Below are 26,616 nucleotides of genomic sequence, written 5' to 3'. Positions count from 1 at the left end.
AGCAGACCTGAGTTTGATACCCAGAACCCTAATGTTTTTTTTTTTAATCTGGATATGATAGCAGGACTTGCAATCTCAACATTGAAGAAATTTGAGATAGGCCAGCTCAACTCCCATGAAGCATTCTAGACAAAGGAAAGTCTGTTGAAAAACAAGGTGGATGGTACTCAAGAAATGACAGCTTTGGTTTGTACTCTGGTCTCTACACACAGGAGTTCACAAAGTATGTACACACACAGACACACACACACAAAGACAAACATGCACACACATACATAGGTACCTGCTGTGGGACAATGGTCTAGTACCCTGTAAAGTTTTATTAGTTGTACTGGTTTAATAAAATGCTGATTGGCCAGTAGCTAGGCAGGAAGTATAGATAGGTCAACCAAGTAGGAAATATAGGACAGGTGACCAGAATAGGAGAATTCTGGGAAGAGGAAAGGTTCAGTCTGCAGTCATCACCCAGGTAGCAAGATGAGAATGCCTCACTGATAAAAGGTACCAAGTCACATGGTTGACACAGACAAGAATTATGGGTTAATGTAGGATGTAAGACTTAATAAGAAGCCTGAGCTAATAGGCCAGCCAGTTTATGATTAATGTAGATCGATCTCTGTGAGTTTCTTTAGGACAGAACCTTCTGTCAACAGGAACATACAAACACACACAAGGGCTGGATAGATGACTCAGTTGTTAAGAGCCCTGGTTGCTCTTCTAGAGGACTTGGTTTTGGCTCCTAGCACCCACATAGAGGTCACAACTTGCTGTACTTCCTTCCCTCTTCTGGCATATGCAGATACTGCACACATGTGCTGCACAGACATACATGTAGGTAAAACACCTATATGCATAAAAAGATTTAGATCAAAAAAGCTCAAAATTTGTCTATAAATTTAACAATGAAGTACTTCACCATAAACAATTATATGCCTCATTCAACTACCTTGCAGAGATAATTAAGGTACATAATAAATGTAACAGTTTGAAACTGTTAATTTGCCTAGAAAAGCAAATGACTCTAGAAGCATGAAGCTTTTAAAAACATTTCTGTCTGAAATTTCAGGTTTAATATTTATTTAAAAAAAAGATAACTTCTCTGAGAACTAACAATGTCTGAAAATAATCAGTAGTTTAATCCAAATAAGACATTGCCTTTCCAACTTCCATCAACTGATGTCCCAAAAGAACATCAGCCATCAAGCAGAAAAAATGCCAAGGCTTCATGGGAACAGCACAAACCAAAATCTCAGTAAGAAAATAGACAGTAGAGGATCAGCCGAGGTTAAGCCATCTAGAAAGCACTGTACACACACACACACACACACACACACACACACACACACACCTTGCTTTAAAAGAGGATGGGTGATGAAATATAAGGTTAGTTGTATGTCCTTTCCGAGATTCTCACAGACAACACTGGAGGCACAGTGCATGGAACATTCTGAAATTATCACAACTCTTTAGGGTAGATATACATTGCATGCTAGTAGATCTGAACCTATACTTTAGCCTCACAGTCTTCTAGAGTCATGAGGACTGTGGTAGTGCTGCCCCAGAGGCCCAGAAGGATGACGTCATACTCTTCCTGAAACCAAGGCGAGGCCGACAAGCAGAGATGTGTTGACAGAGACTTGAGTTACAGCTCCACAGATGTAACTTGAAGAGACTTTGGCCCTAGAGCACCATCAATTCTCTGTGGCAATGCTACAGCCAAAACTACTCAACTCTAAGCTCTCACAGAATATATAGCATCCCAAGCGCTCTCAAAAAGGAGTTTCCATCAGTATTGCTTTCAAGCACACGCCATTTAAAAAAAAAAAAAAGCTTGTCATTTGTGGTTTGGGCCATCCACAGTGATGAATGACTCTGGAAGGCACTAGAAGTCCAACCTGGATTCAATAACTGAAGATATTGGACTGGTCTGAAGAGATTCTCTTTTCTTCCAACAATCTCTTTGCAGTGTAATTTTACTCCTCTGCCTCATCTTGTTCAGAAAATAATTCTTCAGGTATCTCCAACTCCATGAACTTGATCTCTCCTTTCTTTGTCATCATTTTGCTCTGCTCACTCTGCCTCTCTAGAAAATGGTCTAAAGTCTTCTCTGGGAGATGAAAATCAACAAAAGTATGAGGACCTGGTTCTAATCAAAGATTTTATTTCTTTCTCTTAAAAGGCATAGATACACTTGAATATACTTTTTAAAGATTTATGTATGTGTGTGTGTGTGTGTGTGTGTGTGTGTGTGTGTGTGTGTGTGTGTGTGTGTACAGGTTTGTGTAAGTGCAAATAGAGGCAGAAGAGGCCATAGAGGGTGTTAGATGCCCTGGAGATGGATATAGAAGTGATTATGAAGTGTCCAACTTGGGTGCTGAGAACCAAACTCAGATTCTGTGCAGCGACATCGAGTGTTCTTATGCTAAGTGAGTCACCTTTCTAGCCCCCATGAATTTCTTATGTGGTCCATGCAAGGATGCAACTCCTGACCTGGAACACTATAAACTCCCTGCTTTAATCTGAACTAGCCATCCATTCATGTGCGTTTGGACTTATGCACATGTCCACGTAATATCAAGCCTCCTTTGCAGGCCTTGCTATGTAATATAGACAGGCATACATGGCAGTTATTTCTCAAACAAAAATCACACCTATTCAATGTTGACCTGCTCAACCTAAAAAAAGGGTTCTTTTTATTTAGCTACAGAAAAACAAAGAAAACAGTACACATAAAAAATATTCAAACACCTGGCTTAACTGTTTTTTAGCAATTTTAAACTCATTATGAAGAAAATTTTAATACAGATGGATTTCCTGGCAAAGACCTTCTGAGTTCTACTCATCTTCACTATTTTTGCCTCCCCAGCCCTGGAATTACAAGAGCACACCTTTGCACACGGATTTATATGTGGATGCTGTGGGTATCAACTCAGGTCCTTATGCTTCTTGACCCACTTTACAGAAAGAGCCACCCCCACAACCAAAGAAACGTTTCCCCCAGTCCCATTGACTTAAAGCTTATCTCATGACCTATGTGTCATAATTTCCACCTCTGATGCTGATGTTTCTTCTTGGACAACATGAAGTGTTGCAAAAATCAACTGTAAAAGACACACATCTTGATCTTACCCTAATGGCAATTGCCTCCTTAATCAGCACCCTGTTTCAGTGAATGGCTCTACTTTATACCCAGCAGTCAGCCAATCAGAAAGCTCCCATCCTCGAGTCTTCTTTCTTCCTGGTTGCCATCTAATCTTTCAACACATTTTTATTAACTGAACATAAAAAAGACACAGAGGGCTCTGGAGGTGTAGCTCAGTGGTGGAGGGTTTGTTTAGCATGGGTGAGGTCCTGGGTCAGTCCTGAATAACACGCACATGCACACGTGCTTGCCCACGCACACACACACACACACACGCACAGAAGAAGAGAGAGACAGACAGACAAAATACTCTGAATTAAATTGCTTCTTTACCATGTTCACCATGACTGCAACAGAATCCGAATTCTAGCCGTCATCTCTTGCTTGTGTTAGTATAACCACCTCTACTCACCTCTCAGTTCCGATTTTTGCCCAGCCCAATTTACTTCTCTAACTAACCAAAGCTAACTCTGAAAAAAATGACTAAAATTGCACCGTGTTTGTAATCCCACCATTTGGGTGTGGACATGGAAGGAAGAATAGGTATTCAAGGTTATTCTCAGTCCCACAGAGGTCCAGGAAAGTCTGGGATGCATGAGATACTGTCTCCCAACCCAAAAACAAACAAACAAGTAGCCTTGTCCAATGGTTCCTACCACACATCTGTAAGATCGCATTCCTCCCTGTGTTCTACAAACCCCCATCATTATCATAACTGCTCCTCATCTCCCTCTTTTTCACAGACTCCAAACCTACTGCCCTTCTGCCCTCTGCTTTTCATATCAACCAAATCAATCCACCACTGCAGACCTTCACACGAGCTTGCCTTCCTATTCCCAGTGTCCCCCCCTGGAAAACACACATCTGTGTTCTTCAGGTCTTGGCCCAAAGGCTGGCTCCTCAGAGGGACCATCAGGTGAAGGGCCACCATAATGTAGTACCCTTTCACTTTTTCATGTCCTTTTCATTTATCTTTTCATGCAAGAAATGATCTTGTAATTCAAACTAATCTATCATTTGATTCCTGCTGCAAGAAAACACAGCATGCTGGGAGAGACCTCATGTGCCTTGTTCGGAGCGACAGTCTAATTCTTGGCATTAAATACAAGGGAGCCAGTAAGTCCGGAAGCCTGGTGAACACATGACAAGTGGTTGATTTCTACTGCGTGTGACACACATCCAAACAGAACTGACAGCTTCCAGACATTCTGCAACTATTGAGTAAACATTTTTGGTGAGGACGTGTGAACCTGCTGGGTTACACGTGCCAAGACTCAGGTGAAAACTCTGGTTCTGATCCTTCTCATCTTTGACTTTGTTCAAGCCACTGGAGCATGCAAAGCCAGTGTATTCAAGTGAAAATAAAAAAACAGTTAACATGCAGTGATATGTTAATCAAACTAACTAATGTATTAAGCAAATGTGTCTTAAACTAGAGTGTATGCTGGAACTAAAACACCTCCTAAGAATGTGGGTAAGAAACAACTTCTCAATTCCCTTTGGAATCAAGCAAGGGGTCATTCTTTCACAATTTATAGAGGCTATATTCCTTTATCTGTATATTGATTTTGGGCACATGAGGATTTGTTTTTGTAGAAGCAAATAACCATTTTTCTTCTTATAGATTTAAACAAATAAAGCTTACAGTTTTTTTCTAACTGCACCTGTATTAAAACATATTACTTGTTTGGCCTGTCCATTGTATAGGAAGACTTACCACACCAGTGTGCTTCTTACAGGACTCAAAAGGCAGTGTGCCCTCCCCAGTCCTCCAGCTGTCCTCGCCAATCTCATCACTCAAGAGAAACTCATTCAACTTTTGAACACTGCAGAAAGAAACCAGGAAACACTATGTCAGGATACCAGGTAGGACAGTTGTCTAAGAAGAACATTGAGTTGTTCAATCTGGGACTTCATTACCAACATAGGCCCGGAAAGTCACTGCACTAGACTGTCTTAGGAAATGATATGCTGTCCATCTTGAATGTCAAGCATTCCTTTTTGATGTATGCATGGTGTAGCTGCCATTGTGTTCTGGTGTTTTAAACAGTGTGGTCTGGAGAAATAGTCTTGTCAACTATAGGAATATCCCTTGCACACACTCATGTTGTACCTCCGGAAACAAGGGCAAGTGCCTAGACCAGACTCATGAGTCCAACAGTGCCTGGCACCCACTGTTACACAGATGGCTGCTCAATGAATCAAAGAATAAACAAACTAATGATTCACACACTATAGCCCATGGGTCCAGTTCTGCATGCCTCCCTTCTAGTATGCACACAAACAAATCTCACTGAAGTTTTTATGGAATACATAAGCCTAAATGTTGCGGAACATTAAGAAGCCATAACTTCTCAGCTACTCTGGGAGTGGAAAGAACTTTCTTTTCTTTATGTAGCATCCTGTTCTTGCTAGCTTTCAGCTGTCAACCTGACATTGCCTAGAGTCACCTGAAAATGGAGTCTCCATTGGAAGAGTTCCTAGATCAGATTGACCAAAGAGTGATTGCCTTGATTGATTGACTGGTGGGAGAGTCTGCAGAGATTACCTTGATTGAATTACCTAGGGGTCAGTCTGTGAGGATTGCCTTGATAGATCTGGGGAAGAGTCTGTGGGAAGTGCCTTGACTGATTAACCTGTGAGCTAGGCTGTGGAGATTGCCTTGATTGATTGACCTGTGGCTGAGTCTGTGGAGATTGCCTTGATTGATTGACCTGTGGCTGAGTCTGTGAAGATTGTCTTGATTGATTGACCTGTAGGTGAGTCCGTGGAGATTGCTTTGATTGATTGACCTGGGAGTTAGTCTGTGGGGATTGCCTTGATTGATTAGCCTGGGAGTTAGTCTGTGGGGATTGCCTTGACTGTCAGTTGATGTAGGAGGGTCCGGACCACTGTGGGTAACCACCTATCCCCTTGGTAGGTGGTTCTGAGCAGATTAAGAAAGCTGGCTAAGCATAGCCTCCCAGTTCAGCCAGCAAGCAGTGTTCCCCTACAAGTGATGTTTCAAGTCCCTGCCTTGGCTCCCCTCAATGATGGACTGTGATTTAGAACAAATAAAGCTTTTCCTCATCTAAGTTCTCTTGAGTCTAACTAAGTATCCTGTCTGAAACATAAATTCTAGTTGGTCTTCATAGATAAAACCCAGAGTAAGATATTAAGGAGGGAAGGCTGAAGGATCAGAGAAGCAGCGTGGCTAGCCACTAGAGAGATATTTTACCTCTACCAATGTTCAGATCAAAGGGGCAATACTGTCCTCAGACTGTCTCCTCAGACTGCAACTGTCTCCATCAAGTCTCAGAATGCTTTGAGCTTCTGTCTCCTGCCACCTTATATTCTTCTCTCCAACCAACCATATCTCTTCCTGTCTCTACCTCCCTAGTGCTAGGATTAAAGGTATGGGACTCCCAAATGTTGGGATCACCTTTGTGTGAGCTCTGTTTCTCTTTTAAACAGATCCAATCTCCTGTAGCCCAGGGTGGCCTTGAACTTACAGAGATCCCTCTGCCTCTGTCTCCAGAGTCCTGGGATTAAAGATGTGTGCCACCCACCATTCCCTGGCCTCTATTGGCTTTAGCTCTGCACTCTGATCACCAGGCAAGCTTTATTTGTTAAAACACAAACAAAATATAACTACGTATGTCAACAGAAATGAAGTTAAGACATATGTACATAGATTGCAGTGCTAAACTTACTCTGAACCTCCTTGTGACCTTCCTTTAGGCAAGTGGTTCTTAGCCTGTAGTTTTACAACCCCACTGGGGGTAGCATATCAGATATCCTACATATCAGATACTTACATTATGACTCATAATGGTAGCAAAGTTACAGTTATGAAGAGGAGATGAAATAATTTATGGTTGAGGGTCACCACAACATGAGTATCTGTAGTAAAGGGTCGCAGCACTAGGAAGGTTGAGAACCACTGCCCTACACTCTCTGGCTGAAGGTTCCACACATTACTGCATCATCATAACTTTGGTATTTATGTGTTATTTCTATCTCTCCCATCAGACTATGAACCCCTTTTAAAGGAAACCTCTCCATCTTCTGGCGCTGTCTTACTGCATATGTTGTGATTCCTCCGTGATATTGGTGAGCAGATAAGAGCCTAGTAAATAGCAAAAGCATCTCCTCGTTCTGTGAGGTCCTTTCAGGAACCACTGAAACAAATAACTATGGAAAATGCACAAATCCTGACCAGGGAGAGGTAGCTTCAGCCAAACTACCAGGGTTCTCCTCTACACTGTGAATCTACCAGTATAAGATGCCCCTACCAGGGTTATCCTTTACACTGCGAACCCACCAATGTAAGAAGCCCCTCTTAGATCACAAATGGTGCAGCACCTCCCTACCTTTCAACATCTTCCCCACAATCTTCCAGCCTTATCCCCCGATAAGTCTAGTGTCGGCGCCATTGCTACACACACACAAAATCACCTTTGGCCCCCCCAAGTGCACAAGATATCTACCCACTCTGATAAGATTCATTTCCTCTTCTTCTGACTAGTCAAAAGCCACTTGTCCTTTTGGAGTTAGCAGGTATGGTCACACCCTCCAAACTATCATGAACAAGACATCCCCCCTTTCCTCTAAGTGAACTGACAGCCACAGGTCATGCCATTCTGTGTCTAGGGGTTCATTTTGCTTTCTGGCCTTTCTAAATCCACGGTGGACTCTCCACTTGCGGCCATTCTATCTCTCTTCTTTACAGTTATTAATGCGGCCCTAAGAGAATGAAGACCCGCCTAAGATGCTTGGACATTCGATGATAATAAAGGAGGTAAATGAGTAAAATTGGGATTTGTAAAATAGATCTACCTGATTTAGAAAGGGTTCTGGGTCATTTCTATGCAGTGTCATGATTTTATCAACCTTTCAGACACAAGTGATATTACGGTATTCATTTCATAAATGGGAAAAGTGAGCCTCAGATACAGTCAGACAACATATTTGAAGTTGAACAATAAGTACTTTGTGCCTAGGATTTGAAAGTGAGCATGTTTGATACAAACAAGCTTACGGGCCTTCCTTCACCACTGTTTTCTAAGTTCAGTATTTCACTAATGACTCATTTGCTTAGGGAACTGACAAAAGTGCTCACAGTTTTACATAGTCACATTACTTTGGTTTTTGAAAAAAAATATGTATTTTACCTTTGATTATGTGTCTGTTTATGGGTATGCAAGTGGAGGACAGGTGCCAGGGGAGGCCAGGAGAGGGTCTTAGGTCCCCTGTAGCTGGAATTACAGAAGGTGGTGAGTTGTTTAACACGGGTGCTGGAAACTTACTGTGGATTGTCTAGAAGAATGGTATGTAATCTTAACCTTTGAATCGCCATCCCAACCCTTCAAATATGTTGGACATTTAGGTGCAACTTGAAAACCTTGAACAGGTGTTACAGTAATTAAGAATAACTAATTTTTGTGGCTGATAGTTGTGTGTTTTTTTAATAGAGATTATAAAGTTTTGTTAACTGAAATACAGAGACCTGGCCAAGGTGTAAGCATGCTTGATTGAGTATCAGTAATTATCTATTTCATAGATGGTGATGTAGGAGACTTACTGAGCAGAAACATCTCTGAGAGGCACACGAGAGAAAAAACAATGTTTGTTGTTGTTACTTTCCCCTGAAAATGAGAGGGTTCTTTAATAATGTTTTTCTCTCCTTTGGCAACTAACGTCTTTGGACATAGTCACTACATTACCTATCAAATACTAAATACCAATAAGGAATACTACATAGTCTGCTCCAGAAGGGCCAGACACATAAATTATTTCTAAGAAGGTAGAGAATAAGGTTTACCATTCTGAAAAAAAAAATCACTCTACTCAAATCTCAAATACTTTTTTTTCCATGTTTTTTTTGAGAAAAGAAAAAAAAAGTTTCAGCCTCCTCCCAGCCTCCCATTTCCCTCCCCCTTCTCCCACCTTTCTTCCCCTCCCCCCACTCCTCTCCCCCTCCCTCTCCAGTCCAAAGAGCAGTCAGAGTTCCCTGCCCTGTTTTGTTTTTGAGAAAGGGTCTCAGGGAGTCCAAGCTGCTCAGTTCAGAGCAGAGTGTAACCTTGAACTCCTGATCCTCCTACCTCTACCTCCCAAGTTCTTGATTGCAAGCTTGTGTCACCATGCCTGCTCCTTTTATAAAAACCTTAATTTTTAATTTTAATTTTATGTGTAGAGGTGTTTTGCCTGCATGTACATCTGTACATCACTACATGTCTGGCATCCACAGAGGCCAGAAGAAGATGTTGGATCCCCTGGAACTAGAGTCAAATTTGAAATAGCAAGTGACATTTCTTTAGTCTGTTTTGTAACACTGAAAGTGAAACGCAAACAGGGTGGGATGTTAGACGCTGTGCCAAGACAACCTGGGTCACATGTGCCTCCATGTTCCATTTTGTTATAAACATACTAACAGGAACATTGCATGTGTGCATGTGAACATGATCTACCCAATGAACATAACAAGGCTACCTGGATATTGATAACAACTCTTTCAAAAGAAAGTGTGGGACTTGTCCTGGAGCTGGGAATTCTATACGGCCTTGCATATTCCTCCAGTGAAGAGGTTTCTCATTTTCTCTCATGCATACATAGCAGAAGTTCAACCCATTCCAATCCACCAAGTGTCTTAATATATTTAAGAATCCAGTAAAGAACTTGTGACTTCTAGAGTCCTGAAGAGGAGATTTCAAAATCAGCTGACCAAAGTCTCCCGCTATAAACAGGCGGCTCAGCTCACTGCAAGCCAACTGGCATTTGAGATTGGTCACGGGTTCCCAGGCACTGAAGCAAAATGCAGAGGCCAGTCAACACTGGGAAAATACTTTTTTGGGTTCCCAGAACCAGAACCCAGTGGGAAAAAAGTCTGGCCACTTCTGTTGACCCACCGTCTTTGCAGGATGTCTTTGCAAATCAACGCTGAATGTCATTTTAGAGAAGTGAGCTTTTAGAAGAACATTCTGTTTGGCTTGTGGCTTGGGGAAGCTGGCTGGGGGCCCTGAAAGTACACTGGGCTTTATCAAACTGGCGAATGCCTTTTCCCCAGGAGGGATAAAGGTAGAGGGTGATGAGAAATCCACAGAGGGCATTACCACCTTCCACCGCACTAAGATTTACTTGCAGGATTGTAATGCTAGATTTGAGGAAGGGCCCCTTTCATCTTTTTCAAATCAACTGTCAAAGTCCTTTTAATGCTTGGCAAGCTCCTTATTTCAAAAGCATGATATGTTATGAGTTATAGACTGCTTTTTATTTCGACTTCTAGTGCAAAGTCAAGTTTCAGTTAATTAAGACTGCAACCATGGAAGGGACGGCCGTTAAATGGAGAAAATGAAAATAGGGACCAAAATAGCAGACGCTGGCTATTTATCAATTTTATTGTTTGAAGTGGCTTCCCTTCCAGAGTGCTGCCTAATTTGGAAGGCTGACTTCGAGCTACAGTCTATCTATGTAAGCCATCCAAAGGCAGAACAATGGAAAAAGAAACGAGGGTAGCCGAGGTCAGAGGGTCGGAGCTCCAAAGCCCAGCAGCTCTGGAACAGTTACTGAGAGCCTGGCTCAGAGAAGACTGAAACTCTCTTAGGATTACATCTCCTCCACCCACCCCCTCATAACCTGCCGCTTTTCAGAATAGCTCATCTGCATTGAATTGTTACCTGGTATTTAGTCACTGGCAAGTCGCTATAAAGCGTTGCCTACAACCAATGCACTAACATCAAATGCTAGGTTTCTCAGTCATGTATGTGCCTTGTGGAAATTGTTTGATTTTGAAATGTTCTACATTGCTGTTGATGGTGGAATGCACCCTTAAGGGCTCATATTCTCTTCAGGGTTCAAACATGTAGACATATCTTTCAAAGGTCATATATAAACGCGACAGAAGCCATTTGCAGTAAATGCAAAGATTCTATAAGGCATATAAAGATTGCGAAGTGAGAGTAACGTATGACTTCCAGACTGGCTTGTTTATAATATGGTTGAGAACAGCAGGTGGAGACACAGACGGCACGAGCTGTCTTGTCAACGTAGCTGTGTGTGTGTGGTACTAATGGAAGAAACGGGAAATGGCCACCATCTTATGACACCTACTTTTGTAGCTGTTCGTTATGGGAAATTATAACCAAGACAAAGTCTCCCCTGACCTGAAGCCTACTTAAAAGAGAAAAGTTTCAAGTCTTTCTATTTTCAAAAAGTAGGAACTGGCCTTATTACTTTTCTTTTTGGCCAATTTAACTAAAATCCATACAGCATACTCTGTTGATTCAAAAATATTCCATCCCTGCCGGTACACTTACAGTCGGTGAAGCTTCCACGAAACATGATGACCACATCATAGACATTAAATATACATGCAAGCTTTGACCTATGTCAATTTGATGAAAAGCATGTTTGCCATCTTCATCAAGAACCTTTAAGATACCACCAAAACTAGCACCATCGCTTAGAGAAATCTGACCGAAGCAACCACCAAAGAAGACTGCAGAGATAAATGGGAGAGTTTGCCTTGATATCAAGCATGTGGGGGTGGGGGAAGAAAGACAGTCTAAATGCCCAGTAGAAGGCCAATTGTTCAATAAATCAGACTGCTTCTAAGGAACGACTGTGGCATGGCCAGAAAGGTTCTCCTGCAGCAGATGGGAACAAATATACAAACGCACTGCCAGACATTATTCAGAGAGTGGGAAACCTCGGAACACTCAGTCCCAAATGGAATGTCTCCACCAACTCCCTCCCCTCAGAGTCCAGGGAACCCTGGGGAGAAGGATGTATGAGGACTGTAAGTCTCAGAGGGGATGGAGGACACCAGGAGATCACGGCCCTCTAAATCAACATGAGCCAAGCTCAAAATCACTCGGAGACTGAAGCAGCAAGCGCAAGGCTGCACGGGTCTGCACCAGGTCGTCTGTGTACATATTATGGCTTCTAGTTTAGGGTTTTTATGGGACTCCTGAGTGTGTGAATGAGTGTGTCTCTGATTCTTTTGCCTTCTCTTGGGTTCTTTTCTTTCAGTTGGTTTGTCTTATCCAACTTCAAGGTGATAGTTTTTGTTTTATCTTATATTTTATTTTGTTATATTTTTAAAAATAAATGAATGAATGAAAACTTATCCACGGGGTAAAGGCCCACAACTGAACTGTCACTTGTACCTACTAAGAAAGGTAAAATCAGTTTTCTCCAACAGTATGACACTGTGTGTATCAACCACTCTATGAATAGCCTCATGTTCAGGAGCAGTTGACCAACATATAGTGGCCTCCATGGGTTTTTGTTTCTTGTTTTGTGTGTGTGTGTGTGTGTGTGTGTGTGTGTGTGTGTGTGTGTGTATATATGTGTGTGGTTTATTTGGATACAATTTGGTGCTTTTTGGTGTGGTTTTATTATTGTTTTTTTGTTTTTGTTTTTCTTATTGTATTGGACTTCGGTTTGTTTTTTAGGAAGAACTTATAGTTAGGTCAGGGAAAGATCTGGAAGGACTTAGGGAAGGTAAAGAATATGATAAAAATAATTTAAATTTAAAAATTGTTTCAAATAACAAAAAAGTATAATAATAAAAAGGAGAAAACTAAGGAGCCAAAAATCTACAACAGCTCCATATGAACTAAAACACTGAACATTAACATACTCAATTTCTAACAGTGGAAATCATCTTTAAGGTTCCTTTTGTACTTCTGCAAGTTCACCAGCAAGGACACATATTATTCACACCATCAATAAGCAAAGAGACCCAGACAGTTCAGTGCATACCTGATGATGGCTTTGACCGCAAATCTGACCACTGTGGACAGCAGGAAGAGGGGTGTGACCAGGATATGGAAGAGAGACAGGGAGGCAAAGGCCTCTGCAGGCTTCAGGTTGTTTCCGCTGGCATACGCATGCGTCACAAACGTCTGCACATACATACAAAAAGGCTTATTAGAAAGTCCTGGAGAAAGTGACACACACAGACGTTCAACTAGTCTATCCCAGCATGCTCTACTGTGCTGGCATGTCCATTGGAACCATGAAAAATATTGACTCCAAATTCATGACTGAGACAATATTAGCCATAGGTAAAGACACAGTGATCTGCACATAATCCTAGCAGTAAACTTGCAAGACAGACAAGACAGTCTATTTGTAGAACAGGATAGTGACTTCTCTCAAATTACTGTCTATGGAGGAATAAACTGAACAGAGAACTTCAAGTCCCCAACACCCAGCCAGATGCTTTCCAAGCAACTCAGAGTCGCTATTCTAAGCAAAGAGAGTGGTCTAGCATTTAAAGGTCTCTACTGTACTAAAACTCCAATGCCACAGTCCAGTGAAGACTTATTCTCATCTTTAAACACTATATAGAGAAATAGAATGTAATTATTTAACACATCCTTATTGCTAATGTGAACCATTTTGTTATAAGAATTATGAGACCAGGCCACTGTAATGAAGATGGATACTTTCCAACCACTGTTAGTTTTAATCACATTCACCCACATTTGGGAATAGGTTTTATTGCCATGGTTGGGCAAGGTACTGACATCTAGTAAATTTGAAGCCAGGGACACCACTGTTTATACAAATGCTAGGGATATCTCCTTACAGCAAAGAACTGTCCAAGCCAAAGTATCGTGCTGTTGGGGCTGAGTAATCCTGGACTAGAACCATTGGACTGGAAACTACAGAGAAGGAAGTGATGTGGGAAGTAACAGCCATGGCCACCCACACATTTTCTCTGAGATGTCATTCATGAGCACTGATCTAAAAGCAAGAAAAAGTGTCTTACTGCAAGAACAGCCGCGATGGGAATTGCTGCATTCATGAAGACTGCGGGAAGAAATCAAATGTGTTATTTCAGTGCGCTGTGCAAACGTTTTCCCCACTTAAATTAATCATCCACTATTACTTTAATGCTCCATGAAGACAAGAATGGAGAGTATGTTAGCAGCATTCTGTCTGGACTCGCCAATATTCCCCAGGTGCTTTCTCCTCATCTCTGGTTATGTGAGCCCTCACATACACATTTTACCCAGAAAGCTCTAAGCAACAGAATTCAGATAAAAGGATCCTTTGATGAGGCAAATTGTTAGAATTTTTAAAATGTGTATTTTGAGAGCATGTACAGGTTAGAGTTTATTAGGTCTACTTAAACTTGGTTATTATGCAGATGAAAAATGAGAATTTGACATTACTTTATGCTCAGGGTCCAATAGGGGTTATTAGCTTTCACTTTTAGACCTTTCAGTTAATAAATAATTTTATTTCTTCACCCCTACTTAAACCATAAACACAGGGTCAAGACTGGGGCAACTCAGAATTTTAGACAAAAACTCTAAAGGGGTTTAGTGTAGTATGTTTCTCTTCTTCCTTTTTTTTCTTGTTTTGTTTAAAGATGGATTGGTTTATTTTTAATTTATGCCTATGTACTTGTGCCTGAGTACATAGTATGTGCATTATATGTGTGCAGCTGACTGAGGAGGCCAGAAGAGGGCATCAGATTCTCTGGAGTTAGCGCTACAGATGCTTGGTTGTAAGCTGCCACAGTGGGTGCTGGGAATCGAAACCAGGTCCTCTGCAAAAGCAGTAAATGCTTTTAACTTCAGGCCCTGTTTTTATTTTTGCTTTTGTTTATTGACATGGTGTCACTTTATAGCTGAGGCTGGACTTGAATTCACTATGTAGCCCAGGCTGACTTGACCGTCAAGGCAATCTTTCGGCCCTAGGTTCCCAACGGCTGGGGCTATGGCCATATGCCACCAAAAATATTAGTGTTTGAGTCATAGTAAAGCCAGATAGATGGTTCGTTAGGATCCTTCTTGGAAACCACAGGGCTTTATCAAAATCTTGCATCATTGTCATATAGATACAAGACCCAATGAGTATAAAGACTTCTCATGACACCCAAAATAGAATGTGCCCTCAATGTTGACTATAATTCCATTTCAAAGCAGAAGCAAATAACATCACAATGATCTAAACTCATTTATGGTTCAAGAGAAAACAATGCATAAACCTTCCAATTTCTAAGTCATTAATGACTTTTGAGAACAAAACAATGCACAAATCAAGTCAAGTAATACATTTGACTAAGCATGTATAAACTACACTAATGTAAACCCATTATTCTGGACAACTCTGAGTTTGTACTGAAGATGGGAACAGTATGTAAACCTTCTCAAGAACACACTAGGGAAGCAGATGGCGAGGCCATAAAGTCTGACTTCTTTCACTTGACGCGTTTCTCCTCCTTCATTTACTCTTCTGGAAAGCCTATGAGAAGCTCCCTCCAAAACAGATAATGTAGGCAAGAGTGGGAGCTTTGAAATGATTTAGAGATGGACGTTAGCAAGATCGTCAAATCAACTTCAGAAATAGCTCCCGTTTTACTGAGCTAGCTGACGTAACTGTAACTGATGAGAGTTCTCAGCTGGAGCTACCACCTGACATCATTACCTTTTTCATAGGACCGGGTGAGAGTTCAGCAGGTAAAAGTGCTTGCTGCACAAGGCTAGCAACCCGAGTTCTATTCCTGGCATCCACATAAATGTGGAAGAAGAGAACTCACCCCATGAAGCTGTCCTCTGGCCTCCATACATGTGCTGAAAAGGCGCATGCCTCCACACATCAACAATTTAAAATAAAGTTTACAAAAGTACCAAGGATTTCAGTATGTGATGTATCACAGCCAAAACAACTTGCAAAGAGCCAGACTCGGGTCTCCCAGACATTAGCCTTGTGCTTTTTCTTCTTAGTGTAAAGAGTGTCGTGTGGACCAGTGGAGAGTGGGTAAATATGTATAGACAGCGATGGGCTTCCTTTGAGGACTAGCACATTTCACTGCTCATAAGTCAGACACAACACTATGTACATCTTGGCCACTCAGAGAGCGGTGATGACTCACTGGAGAGGGATGTGTAGAGCGCGAAGGTTTTGAGGCTGGAGAGTTCCTTCATTCTTGTCTCCTTCACACTTTTGCAGAAAATGTGCTCCCAGGCATAGAGCTTAAGGAGCTTGATGCCTTTCAGTATCTCATTGGTCTTTTTCAGCCTCTCCGTGGAATAATCCTATAAGACAAAGGAAGAAACTTTGGTGCAAGATGCAGCCAATTACACTAAGTGGGCGGGACCCAGAGATGCTCAGGCCCTTGGGAGGCCTTGGTTCTGAGTAGCTCTCCAGCTAATCACACCAGAAAGTCCCAGGCTTTGTTCAGTCCAGTGCCACAATCTCTGCTCCATTCATTCTGATATTGAAGTAATGGATTTTGTCGTGGACTCTTCATCCAAATGTGTCATACTGTGTTCCTGTTTATTCCCCTCCTTACGTCCTCTCTCCTCTGCAAACAGATCCCATTCCTCTCCCAACCAATCCCACTTTCTGCTTTCCTACCACATGTATTTCACTGCCCTCTCTACCTTCTCTCCTATAAAATACCCTCCTCTCCTGATAGAATTCCCTAGTATTGTGACACACACATATATGCATATATACACATATGCATGCACACACACATATGCACATACATACACATGCGCACACATTCACACATACACATTGATGCATTGCACATGTGCACACACAAGCATACACAGGTACATTACACATGCACCTGCATAAGCACATACATACACACATACATACAGTCACACACACACACACACACACACACACACACATATATATATATATATATATACACGCCACTCACACATACACATGGACACACACAAATGGACACACACACATAAATGCACACAAAATATGGCCTGCTTCTTCAGTTTGTGTCATCCACGTCCAGGGGCCATGCACACACTCTCTGAACCATTCCAGCTTTAGCATGTATGTTGTCAAAGCAAGAAGTTTCCTCAGCTTTAAAATGAAGAACTGACCAAGGAGATAACTCCAAAATATCTGTCCGTCTAGAGGCACATCCATCTCTATTTCTTTAGTGTGTACGAAAGCTAGTTCTTCAGATTCCCACTGTGTCCTTGAGTAACAGCTGCACCTAAGTATAAGTGTTAGCACTGATTGTGCAATGGCTCCAGTTGGCTGCGGTCTCCCCTCAACACCACCACAGAAGAACAAGTGTGAAGTGAAGATGGGTGGTTTGTACTAGTGGCCAGGGTAGCGGAGCAGCAGATGGCAGTTGACTTCAGGGAATTTGCCCACCAGGAAATAAAACCCTGGTAGGTGAATCTTGAATAGGCAAGGTCCCAAGACCACAGTCCCCAGAATGTCTGGCTTCTGCTGTGCCTTCACATGCTTGCCTTTGCCATCTTCCTCCGATATCTGTGAATGCGTGTGGGGAGATCCCCACTGCCTGTAATGTAGTGTGTTTATCTAATGGAAACATCCCATTCTACTGGGCCATTTTACCTAAGGAATATTATGATGATGATTTCCCCCTAAACTGTACTGTTTAACTGAAACAATGAGTTTATATAATAATAGTGTTAGTTTAGATAGGCCTTTGATGAGTGAGGGGCTTTACTAAATAAATATAGTAAGGGATCATTATAGAGGTTAGTTTAGTGGAAAAATTAACATAGGTAAAATGTTGTCCCTGCCTCTGATAAAACAGAGGCTGCAGAGGATAAAAAATAGAACAAGGAAGTGTCACACAGCAAGAACACACGAGTTTCTATTAAGGAGCCATATAAACTGTGGCTTAGGCTAATGATTAAGAAAAACAATTAATTCCCAGTAACTCAGTTATCTTAAATTCTTTAAATCTTAATGTTGGGCACTGAAACAAAGCCTTAGAATGATATCAGATTAAGATATTTTGATAACAGTTTTGAGGTTACGGGTCAAAAAAAAAAGCAGCCCAATTATTAATAGCTGACATACTTTTCTTGTGAGGTTCAGTTGGTGAACAAAGATGATTAATTCCTTGTAAAATAAATTCATGGTAAATTCAAGCCAGAAAAGGTCAATAATTGGCCTGCCCCCCACCCCCCGCCGCCAACATGACTGTGAATTCGCTCAGTAGGATTGGCTGTCACTGATAGGTCACCATTGGAGGGACTTTAACCTCAAATGTACCAAATCTGATCTGTGACCTCTGCTTGGTTCATTCTTCCTTGTCTTAACTGGCACCCAGTAGCCTCAAAGTATGCTTTATTTTTAAAAAGAGCCAGCCAGTCCTGCCTCAACTTGGTATACCAGACTTCGTTGACTCCCCACGTGGGCCTTATCCCCTCTGAGGAGTAGATAGGGGTGTTATGGGGGAAGCTGGGGTGGGAGAAGGGGAGAGAGAGGGAACTAGGGCTAGTACGTAATATTTAAAAATTTTTAAATAAAAAACATCATGAAATAACAACAGCAGCAAAAAAAGACCCATCCAGGAGTGATGGTGCACGCGTCTAATTGCAGCACTGGAGAGACAGAGGCAGGCAGATCTTTGTGAGTTCAAGGCCAACCCAATCTACATAGAGGATTCCAAGACAGCCAGAGCTACAGAGTGAGAACCTGTCTCAAAAGAAAAAAGCAAAATAAAACCAAACAAGGCCAAAATCCTTGCCCCCTGTGACTCTCAAAGTGCGAGACTAGCACAGTCAAGTCTCAAGTTTCCGGCCCACTTTTGTGAGTTGTTCTTGCCCAGCCTCTACAGAAATCAGTGTGGAAATTCTTCAAAAAGACTGGAGCTATATCTACCACATGGCCCGGCTACACCACCCCTCAATCCTGCCCCTCGTGGCTCCACGTGGACACACTAGAGACTGGCATATCCATGTCAATACGGCACCAGTCACGGTAGCTGAGTTTTGGAACCGAGTGAAGTGCCCACCATCAGGGAAATGGATTTTTAAAAAAAGTGCATGCACACACAGTGGGTTTGAGTCCGCCATGAAGGAGAACAAAATTATGCTCTTTTCAGGACAGGGTGCAACTGGAGATCCTCAAGACAAGAAAATTAGATCAGACTCAAAATGACAAAGATCACGTTTTCCGTCAACTGTGAGTCCTAGGTTTTACACAGATACATAAATTCATCCACGTATTTATAACATGGAAGTGATGTGGGAACTGTCTAGCAAAACAAATGAGTTTAATGGGGGAAAAAGAGGGGTTGTGGGTGATACAGATAGAATACATTCAACATATACTAAATGCTTCTATGAAATTTGCTATGTAGAATGAATAGATACCAATTTTAAGTATTTTTGCAGTAATAAAAATACATATTCCCTCCCCAAGAATACAAATGAGGCCAGGAATTGCATTAATTGTAACGCCTTAATCCCAACACTCAGGAGTCAGAAACAGGCAGAGCTCTGTCAATTCAGGCCAGTCTGGTCTACATAGCAAAATTCAGGACAGCCAGGGTTGCATAGAGAAGAAAGGAAGGAAGGAAAGAAGGAAGAAGGGAGAAAGGAAGAGAGGGAGGGAGAGAAAAAGGGAGGGAAGGAGGGAAAGAGGGAGGAAGGGGGAGGGGAAAGGAAGGAAGAAGGCAGGGGAGGAGAGGGGAGGGCAGGATAAGGCATACAATTTTTAAATTATCCAGATTGAAATGGATAGGCTTCTTCTATTATAAAAATACAAAAATCAGTCAGCACTACTCAGTTCCCTAATCGTGTTTCCAAGGATGTGACTCACCAGCGTGCTCTTCTGCGCCTCGGCTAGCTTCGTTGCAATGAAGTACTGAATTGGGGCAAGGAGCACAATGACAGCAGCACCAACCAGCGCACTTGATCCAAGCAAATTGTACAGCAGGATTACTCCCATTATGATCTGGGAGGGAGCACAGAAAGAGAGCGTGAGCGGACTGTGGGAGCCAGCCGCAGGGGGAATGCCATTAGTGATAATTATCTTAATTATCATACAAAGTTTATTTGGGGATCAACTCAGTGGTGACAGTTGGGTTTCGCTAAGATTTCTTTGTGCAGCTGAGTGGTGGGAATATATTTTTAGTGTTTCGATCTGTACAACTGGTGTCAGGCTGGGTTTTTACATGAAGCTGCAAAACAATCTCCTTGTGTTGTTTTTGACCAGATAACACAGACGTAAACTTGAAAAGATTTTAAACGGTGGAAAAGGCTATCACTCATCATAACCTTGATATTCTAGGTTCCCTTGGAATTGTACTAAATTTTCAAAGTTGTGGAAAGAAAGTACAGGCAGTATTTCACATGAGAATAGGAGGGCTGTTGGGGAACAGAGTTCCCTACTTAGTGTCTCCAAAAGTCATTTAAGACAAGAAAGCTAGGATTAACCAAACCTGTGAAGCAAGCCTTTAGACCCCAGCACTTGGGAGCTGGTGTGGGACAATTGTTTGTATTCTGTCAATTATGTTTTAAATAAATGCTGATTGGCCAGTAGCGAGGCAGGAAGTATAGGTGGGACAACCAGACAAGTAGAGGCGGGTCAATGAGAACAGGAGAATTCTGAGAAAAAGGAAGCCCATTCCTCAGCAGTCCTGGCCCAGCCACAGAGCAAGCAAGATGTCACTGCCTTGCTGAATAAGGTACTGAGCCATGTGGCTAACCTAGACAAGAATAATGGGCTAATATAAGTTTTAAGAGTTAATAAGAAGCCTGAGCTAATGGGCCAATCAGTTTATAGTTACTGTAGACAGACTTATGAGTGATTTCTTTGGGACTTAATGACTGCAGGAACCGGGAAGGACAGAAGCCTCAGACAACAGGGAGCCATGGGCAGGAAGGTTGCTGTGGGTTCAAGATCAGCTAAGAGTACATATATAAGCTCCAATCCAACAAATAAACAAAACAAACAAAACCAACCAATTACAAAGACTCTCAGGCTACTTTATTACATTCATTTTTCTTTTTTTATCCATTTTTTATTTTTGGTTTCTGGGAGAGGTTCCCAACTTGCTCCATAGCTAAGGCTGGCTAAACTAGCCGAGGCTGGCTAAAATAGCCTAGGCTGGCTAAACTAGCCAAGGCTGCTCCCATACTTGCTCCATAGCCAAGGCTGGCTAGACTAGCCGAGGCTGGGCCCATACTTGCTCCATAGCTAAGGCTGGCTAAACTAGCCGAGGCTGGCTAAAGTAGCCTAGGCTGGCTAAACTAGCCAAGGCTGCTCCCATACTTGCTCCATAGCCAAGGCTGGCTAGACTAGCCGAGGCTGGGCCCATACTTGCTCCATAGCTAAGGCTGGCTAAACTAGCCGAGGCTGGGCCCATATTTGCTCTCCATTATGCTCAAACACTTGTATTTTATGAATTTGAATTTCCACTAAAAACAAACAATAAATAATACATTTAAGAACTTGCATTTTATTGTTTTATGTACTTTTAATAAATATAGATACAGTGTGAGTTTCAATTTAAAGATGAGACTTTTGAAATAATAAAAAATGCCCCACATGGCAATCCAGAAAAAAATCTGGAAGTGTTTCTTTGGCCATTTTTATCCAGGGGTCTGAAAACCCCATATTTTAAAAGCCTCACTTAAATGCTACTTTATATAATGTATAACTAAATAGCACTTCAGCTTGTCATGTTTCAACTACCCAGTTAAAGCCATGGGATGTTTTGAAGTGATCACTCTAGTTCAGAAACGCTGGTGGGAGTTTGACAGAATGAAAGAATCCAAACCTGGGTGTGGATGTGAACAGTAAATTCAACAGCCAGTGGATACTAGGTGCTATGAAATGTTAGACCCTCTTTCCAAATGCTTTGGACCCAGTGACTTATTTGAACTTGACAACTGCCACAGTTATGCCAAGAGGATATGTATAGTCTATCCATTGTAAAGTTAAAGAAAGCCAAACTTTGAGGGGTGCAACAGCCATGCATGCAAGGGGCACACAGGCACTGGAATTTAAGCAATGTAATCCCAAATCAGACTTTTTTAACCTGATCACATTCCTTAGTCTCATATTCCTTGTCTACAAAACTTGCCAAAGGACACTAGAACATTCGAACAGTAAACCCCTTCCTGAGCCAAGCATTCTCATCTCTGTTTGTTCTATTTCCCCTTCCAATGAGTGTCTTATGTGTATCCATCTACCTGAACAGGCATGGCCCACAGATTGGGACACAGGAACAAGAACCACATGAGCTGATTGGTTTCTATGGCAACCAAGTTGTTGATCTGTCCCAGGGTCATCTCACCCATGGATAGGTTGGAAGTGGAGAGCCGAAGGATTTTATTGTATATCATAGCCTACGAGGAGAAAGGAAAGATGAATGCCAATCTTCAAACTTAAATCCAACACTATTTAGTTACTTCCATTAGAAAAACAATTATTTTAAGTTTTTGAAAATTTACAAGTATCTCTATCTTCTTAAACTAATCATGTTCTTAAATATGAACTCGTATTTCCTAGGATTATAATTAAAACCTACACTCAACTTTAAACATTATGTTCATGAATAAACAGACAAAGGGATGGTAAATGCAAGACTTTTGAAATATCTTTCTCAATGTGTTGTTTTGAAAGCTCCCCCACACATTAAGTTCGTGTTTCTTTCATAAAGTAGAAGCTACAGACCTGGAAGCCAAGAGGGTCTATGAAAAGGGAGGGGGAAGGGGCTGTGGGAAGGGAGAGAAGATTCAAAGGTTGGGGGTTGGAGAGGGTAAGTGAATAAGTGTGACTCAGAAATAGGAGGGGCTATTTTCAGGAGGTGAAGGGTACCAGTGAGAGAGAGAGAGAGAGAGAGAGAGAGAATAATGAAATGTGCATAGAAAATGTTACAATAAAGTCCATTATTTTATACGACACATTTTTAAAGAAGTAGTTCCTAGAAGCTTACTGCCATCATATCAAACAAAATGGAGTGGCGGCATTCCCTCCCTGTTAGTGCTCTTGCCCATACACAGGGCACAGCATTCACAACACAAAGGTTCCTGTGGTCTACATACCAGCAGCGCCCCACGGAGGTTGATGCCAGTCTCTATGGTCACATAGTAGGACGCCTGCAGAAACGTCCTTTGCAGGATAAGGGCCAGGAAGAGCAGGACCGCCAGCACGTAGGCGTTGTCCAGGAATTCCTTCGATGAGAGCGTCTCTGAAATCTTATCCCAGAGAAGAAGAAGAAACAAGAAGAAACCAAATTAAAACTAGCTTTTCCATCTACCAGATGCATAATTTGTATTTCTTAAAGGATACATGATTTTCAATTTAAAACCCAATGTTCTCACAATGAAGACATCTATCTCTCTTGAGACAGGCTCTCTTATTGGTCTGAAGTTACCAGGTCAACTAGATTGAGTGGGGTTGAGCCCCGGGGGCTTTCATGTCTCCATTTCCCCAGTGTTGCCATGACAATCATAAATCACCCGGCTTTTCTGCTTGTCAGTCAAGAAATTGACTGACTGAACTACCTTTGCTCATGGTCTTTAACATTATACACAGTTAACTTCTTCCTGTTTTCATGTATCCTAATTTATGCCTAGTGAGACAAGTGTTAAAACATGTCATTCATTTCACCTGAGTCACTTCCAGGAAGAAAGGGTGACTTGTGAAAATTTGTCTTAGAAGGAAAATGACTGACCCCATCATAGGGACAGGAAAATACATGGCTACAGCCAATGAAGCACACAGCATTACTAAAGTCAGGCTCCACCTTTTATTATTGAAATCTAGTATTGTGCCGGAGTCTAGAAAGCAAACAGATCTTGTAGTTTCAACTCCTTCGTAGTCCCCGTCTCCTCCTCCCCCTTTTATTGTGGTTAATAAGTGAATGAACATGTAATTGGAGGCGAAGTGTAAAACCTTAAGCAAATTTTGTGGCTTCAGAACGGCCGTTCTAACTGCAGCAAAGTTTGCAGAGATGGATGGAGTTAGGGAATAGGCAAGCAAGCATTTGTTCAGATGACGAACTTGAGCTAAATACGTGAGGCTGCTATTTGTGAGGGGATTTCAGTAAAGTGTATTTATTTGTTTGGCTGGTTGGTTGGTTTTGGTTCTTTGAGTTAGGGTTTCTCTGCGTAGCTTTGATGCCTGTCCTGGAACTAGCTTTGTAGACCAGGCTGGTCTCAAACTCAAAGATATCTGCCTGCCTCTGCTTCCTGAGTGCTGGGATTAAAGGTGTGCGACACCACCACCTGGTTTAATAAAGTGTTTTTTTTTAATTAGTAAGATTTTTACTTCTATTGGCTTCTTCATCTGTCTTCAGCATTTGAACCTCGACTCCTACCCCAACTCCATTCTCCCAGCCCTAATTCAGGCATGTGAACCTCCACTCTTATCCCAACTCCATTCTCCCAGTCCTAGTTCAGGCATGTGAACCCCCACTCTTACCCCGACTCCATTCTCTTAGCCCTGCAGTTCAGGTGTGGGCTGTTAAGCCTGGATTTTTCTACACAGCTACTGAATAAAAGAACCTAGTTCCTTATGCTTAGGTATCAAGCCCTTTCCTGACAGGAAAATGGAGACAGGAGGCTCACTAGGGCTCAGTGGCCACCCAGTTTTAGTCAAATCTAACTCCAAACTCAGTGATAAGCTTGTCTCGAAAAGCATTAAGGTGGAAGAATGATTGAGTAGAACACCCAATGTCAACCTCTGGTCTACACACACACATACACTCACACATACACACATACATACTCACCTGAAAATACACATGCACACATACACAAACACATACACAACAGCAAAGAAGAGTATACACTATTAAAAACCACATTGCTCATACTGTTGCCACAGAGCTTTGAAACAGTGACTTGGTGCCCTCACATCCTATTTAAAGATTACTATAAAAATCAAGTAAAATTACTAATGTGAAATTTTTGCAAAAAGTTCATTACTCATGAAGGGTGATTGTGAAATGTTTATAAGCTCCAATTCTTAGGAATAATAATTTTAATGGGTAGTTACAGTCATATAAATATATAATTTTCTCTAAAAGGAAAATTATTAGTTTTACTTAAACATTCATTTTCTCTATTAAAAAAAAGCTTGCTTGAATTTCTCATATTACTACATTAATAAAGTGGCAATTACAATGTAATCATCCAATAATGTATTTCTTTTCAAAAGTACTGTGAGCAGGGCAGGCAAGATGGCTCAAAGAATAAAGGTGCTTGCCACCAAGACTGATGACCTGAGACCAATCCCCCAGAACCACATGAGGAAAGAGAGAACACACTCTACTCCCATGACTTGTCCTCTGATCTCCACATGTTAGCTATGTCGTTCACATGTCCACACACATACACACTGTAGTGATCTGAGTAACAATGTACCCCATAGGCTCCTATGAGGTGTGGCCTAGATAGAGGAGCTGTGCCATAGAGAGCAGTCTTTCAGGTTTCAATAACATGACATTTCTCTGCCTCATGTTCGTGGATCAAGATGTTAACTCTCAGCTACTGCTCCAACACCATGCCTGACTGTCTGCTGCCATCATGATGGTCACAGAGTCTAGCCCTCTGGAACTATAATCATCCAACAAACTCTATCGTCTATGGGTTTCCTTTGTCACAGTGTCTTCATAGCAATAAAAAGCAACTAATGTAAACACAAACTAAATAATAAAAAGAAAAAACATGAACTTACTCCTGCTGTACTATTTGTCTTGTTCTTGATTTCATTCACACTCTGGACTATTCCAGAAATACAGAGAGGACCAGCAAACCCCAGCAAGTCAGCTAAGTATCGGAACGTGCTGCTCAGCAAGATTGGTCTCCCAAAAGCTCTGTACATGGCCAGCCATATGGATGGGGTTCGATTTGGATGGTCTGCAACTTTTTTCTGAAACAAACAAGAGACCCAAGTATTACCATGAAGCAACAACTAACAGTGATGTGCTTTCTGAAATCCCAATGATATTGTAAAGACCTAAAAATAATTGAGGAAATTTCAGTGCAACATGGGAAATTCTGTGTCTTTGAATCTTATAAAGATAGTAGCTATCAGACCCTCCACAATGAAAACAGATACAACATAGTATATAAGCTAGTTCTTCTACATCTCTGCATTATTTTTAGCTGTCAAGGGATGACAGGGGATTCTTATGGACAAATTCATATCTAGTTCTGTTGAGCTTGGAAAATATGTATCAGTCATGAATATAACCAAAGAAAATCATATAAAAAACAAGATGATGAGAGATAAGGTAAGGTGTTATGAGGCTCCAACCATGTATTTCCTTTCAAAAATACTGTGAGTGGGATAGACAAGATGGTTCAGTGAGGTAAGGTGCCTGCCACCAAGCCTGGTGACCTGAGTTCAATCCCCAGGATCCACTCCTACAAATTGTCCCCTGATCTCTACATATAAGCTATTGAGTGCAAGTGTCCACACACATACATATTATAGAGATTTGAATAAAATGGCACCATAGGCTCACATGTTTGAATATTCAAATATGTTTGAATTTTGTATTCATAAAAGGTTCCCAGTCATAATCCCTTAAGCTAAAATAGATGATCTCCCATGATTTATCTTTCACATTTTCTTAGCTTCATGAAGAGTAGTAGTCAGTTCATTTTTAAATTGTTGGAGACTTGTGTTTGAAAAAGGAAAAATGGATACATGCTCAAAGTAAGCATTGAATCACACATTGGCCATCTTTTGTTAAGACTTTAAGG

At 41.5% G+C, this 26,616-nt stretch overlaps 2 protein-coding genes across 8 annotated transcripts in view; one reads left to right on the top strand and one right to left on the bottom strand.

Annotated features, from left to right (window-relative positions):
- The window catches only part of Abcc9 (ATP binding cassette subfamily C member 9), a 122,974-nt gene that overhangs the window by 69,387 nt on the left and 26,971 nt on the right, over window positions 1–26,616 (bottom strand). For all 7 annotated transcript variants that reach the window (XM_075982386.1, XM_075982385.1, XM_075982388.1 and 4 more), the window contains 8 exons: window positions 25,583–25,777; window positions 22,945–23,097; window positions 22,090–22,245; window positions 19,712–19,846; window positions 16,017–16,179; window positions 13,902–13,942; window positions 12,887–13,029; window positions 4,860–4,968 (listed from right to left, as the gene is read on the bottom strand). In XM_075982386.1, coding sequence (XP_075838501.1) covers window positions 4,860–4,968; window positions 12,887–13,029; window positions 13,902–13,942; window positions 16,017–16,179; window positions 19,712–19,846; window positions 22,090–22,245; window positions 22,945–23,097; window positions 25,583–25,777 — 1,095 coding nt within the window. The remainder of the gene's footprint in view (window positions 1–4,859; window positions 4,969–12,886; window positions 13,030–13,901; window positions 13,943–16,016; window positions 16,180–19,711; window positions 19,847–22,089; window positions 22,246–22,944; window positions 23,098–25,582; window positions 25,778–26,616) is intronic.
- Slco1b3 (solute carrier organic anion transporter family member 1B3) overlaps window positions 1–26,616 on the top strand; it is a 1,042,880-nt gene that overhangs the window by 998,931 nt on the left and 17,333 nt on the right. The gene's annotated exons all lie outside the window — the stretch shown is intronic.

This window comes from Microtus pennsylvanicus, chromosome 8, assembly GCF_037038515.1.
Source record: "Microtus pennsylvanicus isolate mMicPen1 chromosome 8, mMicPen1.hap1, whole genome shotgun sequence".
In the NCBI taxonomy this organism is placed as follows: Eukaryota; Metazoa; Chordata; class Mammalia; order Rodentia; family Cricetidae; genus Microtus; species Microtus pennsylvanicus.
Note: the sequence above shows the minus strand (reverse complement) of the source record. Positions and strands in the feature narration are given on the sequence as shown.